General features: G+C 50.2%; 2 protein-coding genes across 2 annotated transcripts in view; one reads left to right on the top strand and one right to left on the bottom strand.

Moving 5' to 3' along the window:
* Positions 1-215, top strand: part of LOC135811002 (zinc finger protein ZIC 3-like) — a 7610-nt gene extending 7395 nt beyond the window's left edge. Inside the window, exon 3 of the mRNA XM_065324369.1 lies at positions 150-215. Coding sequence (XP_065180441.1) covers positions 150-215 — 66 coding nt within the window. The remainder of the gene's footprint in view (positions 1-149) is intronic.
* A 1050-nt stretch (positions 216-1265) lies between these two features.
* Positions 1266-10896, bottom strand: part of LOC135808214 (zinc finger protein ZIC 1-like) — a 15538-nt gene continuing 5907 nt past the window's right edge. Inside the window, exon 2 of the mRNA XM_065321370.1 lies at positions 1266-4362. Coding sequence (XP_065177442.1) covers positions 2888-4362 — 1475 coding nt within the window. The 3' untranslated portion in view covers positions 1266-2887. The remainder of the gene's footprint in view (positions 4363-10896) is intronic.

Below are 10896 nucleotides of genomic sequence, written 5' to 3'. Positions count from 1 at the left end.
ATACCACTCGCGACAACTACAGCACTGCCCGAAAAATGACGCTTGATCGACAATGGTCGATTTCCTGGACAAGACCCCTTCGTGGTTCACACCTCCATCGCCTTCGCTCCCAAGTCTTCTTCATTATCATGGTTAAATGACCCTGGTAGAGACCAATGAAGTGTGTCCGTGATGCTCCGCTTCAACAAGAATCGCTAAGCATCAAATCATCATGACAAGTGTACTTCACGAAGAACAGTAGGATCGGGCGCCAAAGAACGCATGAGCTTAAGGCACAGCCTAGAATTTTTCTAAAATGTTGAACGGCGTTAATCGTTTTGTTCTTATTCCACGATCATGGACATAAAATGCGATTACACCACTTGGAAAACATGCAGAAAATGGTACGTGCGTTCTTTCAAAAATCTGCAAATCTAGCCTGAATTTACCCATTTTCCAGCCTAAGTCATGTAAGTCTGATGGTTCTGTGATATTCAGTTAAAAAAAGTGTTCTTTGCCGAAGTGACTTCTACGCCTGATCTTACTGTACATGCACATGTACATGTACGTGTATGTGGCAGCCCTGAGCATGCCGCTATGTCATGAATGCTGTGCCAAGGTTTAGCAATATGGACAATGACTCATTCCAAGTCTGTTCATTTCCCTATAACTCACGCAGTTGTACTGTGCCACAGTGTTGTCTATTTCCGCTCCATTTTTGGTTATTATTGGTGTCATCATGCACCAGAACTCGCTCATTTGGGGTTGCGATATTAGCAACTTTTGAGCTGTAATGGATGCAATTTCAGCAAACTTGCATGCCCACCACAAGCACCAACACCCTAGCAACACGTCGAAACTTGGCGCTGGAACTGGAACCCTGATCGCGTCGTCGCACTGAAAGAAGCCCAGGGCTCAATGCAGCTTTTGCCACCAGCTGAGGAATTTCCGCAGCTATCAATGTGAGACGTCCGGTCGCACTGGCGTTATCAACACAGCACACTTGTACTTTACTTACTTCGCACCACGACGTACACACCAGTCTCGCCCAGATCAGCGACCATGGATAGGCACAGGCGGATTATGTTGGCATAATTATTGGCATAATTTGGTGGTTGAAAATTTGAAGCACAATTTACCATCCTTTCGGAGGTAGGAGCATGACAACATGATTGTAGTTATAACTTATAAACTACTAAATCTCCAGACACCTAGCTTTTTCCACCATCTTGTAATTATAACTACAAATGGAACATGCATACATGATGTACTGGAATGTGCAAGGCATAGTACCACTAACTTCCTGTCTCGTGCTTTATCAGTCTAGCCAAGAATGACTTCAAAAGAAGCGTCTCTAGCTGCTTTCTAACGATTTTGCCGACGAATACGTCATTATCGAGTATTGTTTTCTGTGCTGAGTTTGCACGTGTGTACTTCAAGTACTCCAACACAAATTACCATTTGAATAAGAGGAAGACACCATCTCATTATTTTGAAAACAGATACGATAATTACGAGTGTTGAAAACTCAGCGCATAAGACAAGACTTTCTTCAGCAGTTGTAGAATCTGTAAGGCCAGCATTAGTATTGACACATTTCTGCGGGATGAGCAGATCAGCCGAAAAAGTGAACTAAAAAGACACGGTTACTATGGTTAATAATTGGATGGGAAATACCCTATCTTGACAGTGAGTGGGTAGAAACAAGACTGAAGGCAGTGCTGATTAGGATGTTGAGCTGCAATTCTACTGACGCTATACATGTGGCCAGCATCATGGGTAATGTTAGTAAAGACAACATGCGGAAAATGAAATTGACGAGACATTTGAAAAAGGAACTTCTACAAATGTGTCAGTCGTCTGATTGACAAGTTCCACAGCCTGATAAGCAATATACCAGCTCCATCTCTAATGAAATAAGCTCAAAAACATTCAGCGTTGGACAGGGTAATTTTCATACCTCTTTTTTTGAATTTGATATAATAATAAAAAAATCGCTAACTCCGTAAAACTAAGGAGTCAGCTAGATCTTGATAACAATTACAAAGACGTTTGGTAGAAAGTGATGATGTGCCTTAAAGACCTTATTGACAGTGTTTATCACATCCATTCACGAAGCTGGCTGCAGTGCCATTTTGGAAAGGCTGTTGTTCAGCTCATGAGAACAGTGTTTTCAAGCCGTGTAAGGTGTGTTTGCTTAGTAATGCCTTTTGGGGAGGTATATTTGTGCTGACAGAGAGTAAGCGTCATGCGAGGGCAGTACAGGGTGCAGCAATTGTCCTGCATGAAATAGAGTTGGCTGAGCAGTTGTCGAATGCTGTGCAAAGTTCTGCTGCAGCGGCGATGGGAGAGCGTATTGCTGTTGCTGATTCTGAGGCAAGGGTTCCTGTGCCCGTTCCTGTTGTGATGTCGACTCCTGCTGTGCCTGATGGTTGTGCTTCTTATACACAGGTGATGACTGGTTCTGCGGTGTGTGAGCCACCAGCGATAGCTGTTGCTGCTGTGTGTGTGTGGGCGTCGGTAGCTGATGGCGGTGAGTTGGATAGATTTGCGACTGCTGACATTGGTCGTGTGATTCCAGTTGCTGCTGCTGATGCTTCTGCTGATGATGATCGTGCTTCTGGAGCTGCTGTTCTGGTTGATAATGATGAGGTTGTTGCTGCAACTGCTGACGTGCTGCCGGGTATTGGAAGTGAGTATGTTGCTGCTGAACAAGCTGTTTGTTTTGAGTCAGTTCTGGCACAGCTGCTGGCACAGTTGTTGCTTCTGTTGCTGCTGCTGCTTCTGGCTGTGGTGGCGGCGGCGGCTGTGGGAATATCTGTATGGAACATGTAGACAAGGGATCATTTCTTGTTGCTCTACTGCCTAGGCTTGCCACTACTAGGTCACCCTTTCCGGCATTGTCATATCATACTTCACTGAACACCGCATAGCTACCAGACGGCTGTCCAGGTGGTGTTGGCAGTGCACTGTTGACCAAATCACTACCAGCAGTAGCCTGGGCAGAGTGCAAATGATAAGGTAACTGAGGCAAAGATGAGGTGGATGTTGAATTCACAGTCAGCATGCTTGAGGACGTTCCCAGTGGTAAGTGTTGCGGCTGTGCAGGCTGACACTGGCCCGTGCAAGTCACAAGTGCAAAACCTTGTTGTTGATGTTGGTATTGCTGCTGCTGCTTCTGTTCTTCCTGTTGTTGTTGATGGTGGTTGTGCTGGTCTTCAAGTACCCCATCAGATGAAATCGAACTGCCATGATCACTTTCTCCGTCCGCAGCAATAGAACCATCCGCAGACGGCAAGCCACTGTTCTCTGCGCTGGTGTCCGTGGTACTGTTGGAAATAGCACTACCGCCATTGGCTGCATTTCGAGCATCATGCTGTTTGGAGTGCTTTTTAAGCGAGCTCGGGTGTGTATAGCTCTTCGTACATCCTGCTGCCCTGCATCGGTAGGGTTTATCTTTCGTGTGCACGACCATGTGCTTCTTTTGATTCGAGGAATCTGCGAATCTTTTCTTACAGTCCGGGAAGGTGCAGGGAACCGGCTTTTCCTTTGTGTGGACTCTGTAGTGTTTCTTCAGGTTTGCGAAACTTGCGAATGCTTTGCGTGTGCAGTCGTGATGATCGCAGACAAAGGGTTTTTCACCTGTGTGAACTCGTATATGGTTGACAAGCCTATATTTGGCTTTGAATCCTTTGGTGCGTGTACACTGGTCCCAGTGGCAGATGTAGACATTGCCGTCCTCCTGTGTGGGATGTTCGGTAGTGTCCTGTTGCTGGAGATGAACGTTTGTTATGTGCTGCGCTAGTTCGGTGACACTATAGAAAGCCAACCCACACAATTGTAGACCGCTGTTTACACGCCATTCGCACAGATTTCTGGGATGTCCGCCAAACAGTGGAGGGGCAGAGGGGTTGTCCAGTTGATACTCGACGCCTTGTGCTAGATGGTTCAGTGGGGTCTGTGGAAAGCCGGCGTGCATTTCCGCAGGATGGTTAGAGCTGGCCATACTGCCGTGCATTGCTGGGACACAACTCGGCAGATAGCTGCTAGCAGTGGCATGGAAGTGGTGACTCATTTGCTGGCTGTAGGGAGTCGCAAATTGTGCTGGTGATGACATAAGACCAATGGTTGGTTGAGGCTGTGGTGGGAGACCCAGTGTTGACTCCACTAATGATGGTCTAAGCCCCACAATACTACTGCTAGCTCCTCTGAAGCCACCAGTGTTGATAGGTTGTCCAATAAGGCTGTGCTGCTGACCAACAGGCTGCGATTGGCTCGCAATAGGCTGTGTCAAGCTATTGTTGGCATCAGGCTGTACTGGACCGACATTTGTCCCTGCAGCTTGCAGCCCTGCCTGTACCTGTTGATGTGTCCCATCGAATGCTGTGTTTCAGAACAAAGCAGAAATTGACAATGTGCAAATGATAATGATAGCAATTGTTTGATACTTGAAAACACTGACTGAAGTGGTCCTGCCCCGTAGATGTGTGTTTAGTTTACAATAGTGAGTTGTCCCTCAGCACAGACTTATCAAATTGATGGTCCCTGCGCTCACACACACGTCCCGTCCTGTCCTGTAGAGTCACTGCCGCAAAAGGGTCACGTGATCCCATCACTGGGAAACTTGAGAAGAGAGAGAGAGGACACGACGCTCGATGACGCTCCAGGTGCACGGGTAGTCGCATCCGCTTTCCGCATATGCACACGTGCTGGAAGGCTGAGCGCTCCTCTGCTGTTGGTCTATGCGCCACCCTTGAACAGCGATGCCTTCCCCGTCCCCGGACACCGCGAAAGCAGCGACCACACCTGTCACAATGCGCGGCACAACATCCCTCCACCGGTGCCGACGTTCCGGTAGTTCCAGGTGGCACTGCGGCATCCACCGTTGAGGCACACACATGCCGGACCAAGCCACCGCGGCTTCTCAGCCACCGCCCACACCGCCCGCACTGACTGGCGCCCCGCTGCTCAGACACAGGCCGCGCACGCTCCTCCAGACACTTATGCCGAGCCATGTCTCCTTTCCGTGCAAAATCCCGTCCGCATACCGTACATACCACTCGGGGCGGAGGCTCAGGCACATTGTCAGGCTCTTGGCAGGTGCTGCGCCACTCCGCGCGAGACTCACATGCAACATCATACCACAATGCCTCCACGCCACGGGCACGTAGATCCCGGACAGCACAGTCCTTTCATCTGCGGCGTGGGCCATGTGCTGGGCGACGCTGCAAGAAGGAGCCAAACAGTACCTGTTTTGGGATGCGGTTGTCCGGCATCCGCGCCACATGCCCCAACCACTCCAACCGCCGATGTGCAATTTTGTCTTTAATCGTCTCGGAGTCTCCCCAGCGCACCAGCAGCTCTTCGTTGGTGATGTGTTCATCCCACATCCGGCTTCGAGAGACCCCGAGGATGGATAGGATGCACCTCATGCTGAAGGTTGAGAGCTTCTGTAGGTCATGTTGAAGGGGCGTCCAGCACTCAGAGCCATACAACAGCAGGGACAGAACGCAAGCATTGAATACGCACCGCTTGGTGTGCATCAACAGATGAGGATTGTAGAATACAGACCTCCGAAGAGCACCGCAGGCCCTGGAGGCTTGGGCAATCCTTGCGGCGATGTCCCGGGACGAACGGCAACCGCTGTCCACTACAGAACCGAGGTATTTGAAATGCGGTACCCATTCCACCTCCGCTTGACCAAGTTGGAGGGGAGCGCGGTCAGGAGGCGTGATGCCGGGGCCAACAACTACAAACTGAGTCTTCGTTGCGCTGATGGTCAAGCCGAATCCCGACGCCACCTCGTGAAGACAGCACAATGCTGCCCCCGCCCCAGACCGAGTCGTAGCGAAGAGACAAGAGTCGTCAGCAAACTGGGAATCTGTTAGGCAATGGTGTTGGTTGCCACGGCGGGGTTTACGGTATAGATCGCTGCTGTATGCTGAGCGGAGCTCGAAGCCAACCCCGTCAACTCTCCTGACGCGGTGTTGCCACTGGGTCATCACGGCCCACATAAAGATATTAAAAAGGACCGGCGCCATAGAGCACCCCTGGCGAAGACCATTGCCAATGCTGAACGGGTCTGATATGTTGTTGAACTGCACCGATGCTGACATGGGGTCGTGGAACGACCGGATGATGTTGATAAGCTTTTCTGGTACTCCCGCACGGCCGAGGACCTGCCACAGACACCCCCTGGGCACTGAATCATAGGCCTTCTTCAGGTCGATAAACACAAAAAATCCCTTGGCCTGATGTTCGATTGACTTTTCCATGAGCTGTCGGACGGTGAAGATCATGTCAGAGCAGCCACGCCCTCGCCGGAACCTGCACTGGGACTCAGGGAGAAATTCCTCTGCGAATACCTGCAGCCTTCTCTGAAGGACACTCGCCAAGACCTTGCCGACCACATCCAGCAACGCAATGCCCCGCCAATTGTCGCACTGTGACAAATCTCCCTTCTTTGGAATGGGGATGAGGGTAGCATCCGCCCACTCCCGCGGAACGCAGCCATCTCGCCACACATCTCCAAACAGCTCCATGAGCTTGTTGTTGAGCTCCTCGCCACCGAACTTTAGCAACTCTGGCTGTATCCTCGATGAACCAGCAGCGGTGCCATTGCGAAGTCGAGAAATGGCCTTGGAGATCTCATGCATGGTTGGTGGTTCCTCAAGGCTCGACACTACAGGTCGCTGCTCAACGCAAGCCATGATATCGGGGTTGTACGAGCTCTCTGGGTTCAGGACTGAAGTAGAATGACCCCCCCCCCTTGATGTGTACAGTGTACTACTTCATGCTGCTCTTCTTACGTCGTACTGACTTGCGTCACTCCCCCCCGTCAGTACTTATGCATTCTTGTACATCATGACGTATTCTCTTCTGCTGTACCTGATTTAGCCTGTCGTGCCTGCGTGCGCAAGGCACGCGATCTCTTTTGTTCCTTAGTTCTTTCTTGCTGTTTTGTGCGGAAAGGAGCGTAGTTTTGATGGCTCCTTTGCATTTGTTCTTATTCATTGTATAAACCTTCGGTATGTAATAATAATAGTCTAATTCTCCCACAAAGTGGTACCGAAACCCGGCTTAGATTAGTGTTAGTGTCGCTTGCTGAGAATGTCGTCTTCTGTCGGTCTGTCGTTGTTGAAAGCTTTTGGCGGCGGCCGGAGCGAGGACTTTGAAACTTTTCTGGCAAAATTTAAAGTTGTTGCCGAAATACAAGGATGGCAGACGAAGGAGAAGCGAGCTGAATACTTACCACTATTCTTGGACAAGGATGCTTTTACAGTATGGTCTCAGTTACAGTCCGTTTCAAAAAGATTTACAACCCTGGCGATCGCCCGCGGAGTTTGGCGTCTTACCGTATGAGCACTCGAGCGCTGCCTGGAAAAACTCACTGTGAACTCGAAGAAATATTCCGCGCGAAAGCAGGAAAAATGACAACTCACTCACGTTGACACAGTCATGTACGTCTGGTTTACAACAAACGAGTTCTTCCTCGTATCGACAATGGAGTCAGAGAGGACATGTCGAAACGAAAGTGTTGTAAATGTTGACGAGCTGCATGGGTCCGTTTTGTGACCAAAATAGTTTCTTTGAGCTGCGATGCAATTTACTCACCGTGTGACGAAAACGACATCGACACGGACTCATTCCCAAGGCCATGACTTGGCAAAGCTATCCGTGTGACTTCGACGACATTTTGAGAAAAGCAGACGCTTGTGAACGCTGATAGAAGACGGCGTTGACTGCTAAATTCAAATAAATTGGCGATCTTGAAATACTAAAATATATCTCAAAAAGCTACAGCGCGATGACTTCCATTATAATTCACTCACACCATTGCAGTGTTGTGGGTGTGTTCACATGGCGTGAGCCAGTCAAGTGTCAGTCAGTTCGGCAGGAAGCGCGAGCTCCAACAACAAGTCGTTTGGTGCAGCCATCTTCTTTGTCTTGTACCAGCTTGATCACCAAAACAATGAAAAAAAAGTTTGACTTGAGGATAGGTTGGGATTTGAACTCACAACTTCATGGTCAGCAGACAGCATTCATAACCACAAGGCCAAAAAGGAAAGGATAAATCGTGGGTTTTGATAAAAAATCGATACTGGCTTCCTGGGCAAATTGTAAACCATGGGAAAAGGCCGGAAACCTGGCCGAAATTCTAACTCCTTAACGGTTGGTCCCATTGTTCCGAAACCTTCACAGAACAATTTGCCGTGTCCTAACAAGCCATTCTATGTACTTTGTTGTCCAAATTTCCCTTATCTTCATACTTTTTAAGACACAAACCTGATTGTAAATCTTTTTGAAACAGACTATAGATGATTCGTCGCGGAAGGACGATACATTGATTTATGAGCAGTTGCGTTCTGCATTTGGCAGCACGAAGGAGGAAGCATATGTCAAATTTGTGCGTCGTCAGCTTAGAACTGATGAGACTGTCGATGTTTATATGGCGGATCTGCGACGACTGTTGCGGTGCAGTGGCCATACAGAGGTCAGTGAGGACCCTGTGCTAAAACAGCAGTTCCTGTCCGGATTACCTGTGGAGTTTGCCGGACAGATTCGTTTGCAGAACGCGGCGAGCTCATTGAAGATTCGCCAGTGTGCGGATCAGGTGAAGGCATTACGGTCTGCGCAACGAGTGACGCGCCAGTTTCCAAGTTCTGTATCAGCAGCTGCCAGCAGTAGTAACAAGGGATCCTCGTCTACTGCTGTTCCATCTAGTGTATTGTGTTTTCATTGCAAGCAGTCTGGGCACAAACATAGTTTATGTCCCCAATTGAAGGGCAAGTGCTTTCACTGTAAAGAGAAGGGACACATGCTGGCCAACTGCCCCAAGCGTAGCAAGCAATCGACCAGCGCGGCCAAGTCAGGAGCTGACACTGGTGTTTGTTTAGCCGTGACTGCCACATCGTCCCCGTGTAGCTTGCCACGTATTTATGTGGACGCACGGCAGAGTGAGGCTGATGATGTGCATCGGTTGTCAGTAGCTGTAGACTCCTGCTCCAGCAACTCTCTGATTGCAGCGTCAGCAGCGTCGGCCATGGACCTGCACATCATGTCTGATGCCACTCAAATTGTGGATGTTAGTGGTAAGGCAGTGCAGATACTGGGACGTGTTTGTGTTGAAGTCGAGCGTAGCGATGAAGCTGTTGAGCTGCCGCTGACGAAGGCCGACTTTCTTGTAGTCGAGCACCTGTCGTCAGTCATGGCAGACATGATAATCGGCTTGAATATCATTTCGGTTCACCAAGGTGTACACTTGGAGTACAGCGACGTGGACAATGTGCTGTGTGGTGTGCGCTTTGGTCCGCAGCAATCTGATCTACCGACACTGTCGACTGCTCCAGTAGCTGCTGCCAACAAGCTGTCCCGTCATGTCGGTGTCACGCAAGACGAGAACGTTGTGCGCCTTAGTATGGACGACGGTGAACTTGCTGTGTTTGACCCGCAGCGTGGCTATTGGGAAGTCGAGTGGAAATGGAAAGGCGGACAGCAACCTACTTCTTCCATCGGCAGTGGACTTGGCGAGTATTCCCGTGGGAAGTTGACGCCATCGCAAGAGCAGAAGTTTCGTGATGAAATCGCCATGTGGATTGACCGTGGCTTCATGGTGCCTCACGACCCTGCTATCCATGGTGAGCCAGCTGCTGTGTTGCCCCTGCTAGCAACCTGCCAAGAACCCAAGACGTCGACACCGGTCAGGCCCTGTCTGGATTTCCGTCTTCTCAACAATCACGTATTGTCTCATCCTGGCAATGACGTTCCGGTCTGTGGTGAGAAGTTGAGAGATTGGCGTTCCAAGAGTACGGAGCTGTCAGTAGTGGATATCCGGAAAGCGTACTTGAACGTCCGACTGCATCCAAGTCTGTTCCCGTATCAGACCATCGTGTGGCAGGGAAAGACTTACTGCATGGAGCGGATGGCCTTTGGTCTTAGTGTGGCGCCAAAACTGATGGATGCTATTGTGAAATACTCCATCCGTGAGTTTCCCGATGCTGATAACTTTATCGACGACACCATTGTTCCGTCCGAGCAGTCAGAGTCTGTGTCTGCTTGCTTAGAGAACTGCGGTCTGCCTACGAAGCCTGCTGTGAAGCTTCACGAAGCCACTGTCCTTGGTTTGAAGCTGTCATCTGCTAGTGACGGAGTGCGCTGGCAACGGCGCGACATCACAGACATCGAAGCACCACAGTTGGCAACCTAGCGGAATGTATTTCAGTGGTGTGGGAAGCTGACCAGCCACTACCCCGTCTGCTCATGGCTGAGACCGCTGTGTTCATGGATGTGAAATGCCTCTGGAACGGCTTGCATTGATCCTCAGTCGACTGGCACAGGTTTCCATTCTCGTCCTTAATGGCGGAAGTCTTGCACGGAGTTAATCCCTCACATTCAGCGTGGATAGCATGAACGCATTTCCAGACGACTGCCCCGTTGAAGCGCGCCTCTGTCGCCTCCTGTGCCTTATTCAAAATCCAAGCCTCTTTGGCATTTACAACGGCTGCGTGCGCCTGCGATCGAGCAGCCCCGAAGCTGGCCCAATACGTGTCGCCCCTCTGCTGACCGTGGGCAAGCCACTCCGCGTAGCACTCATTGCGGGCGCGCAGAAGGGGCTGTATGGTTGCAGAGTTGTCATCATACCAGTCGGCCTGACGGCGTTCGCTCGGGCCCAATACATCAGCGGCTGCGGCAACCACGGTATTGCGCACATGGGTCCACTTCTCCCCAACGCTACCATCGCTGCTCTAGCAATCTCGCAATCCAGCAGATAAAGCGGCACGATACTTGTCCGCGGTGGTCACGCAGCGCGGGGGACGACGTCCCACATCGTTGACGTCTTGTAACGTGGATGCGCAGGAATCATATTAATCATGCTCGGCCACCGCCTTACTCCGCAGCTTGCCGACATTAAATCGG

This window comes from Sycon ciliatum, chromosome 2, assembly GCF_964019385.1.
Source record: "Sycon ciliatum chromosome 2, ocSycCili1.1, whole genome shotgun sequence".
NCBI classification, from domain to species: Eukaryota; Metazoa; Porifera; class Calcarea; order Leucosolenida; family Sycettidae; genus Sycon; species Sycon ciliatum.
The sequence above is the reverse complement of the archived record's forward strand: the minus strand, read 5'-3'. Positions and strand labels throughout refer to the sequence as shown.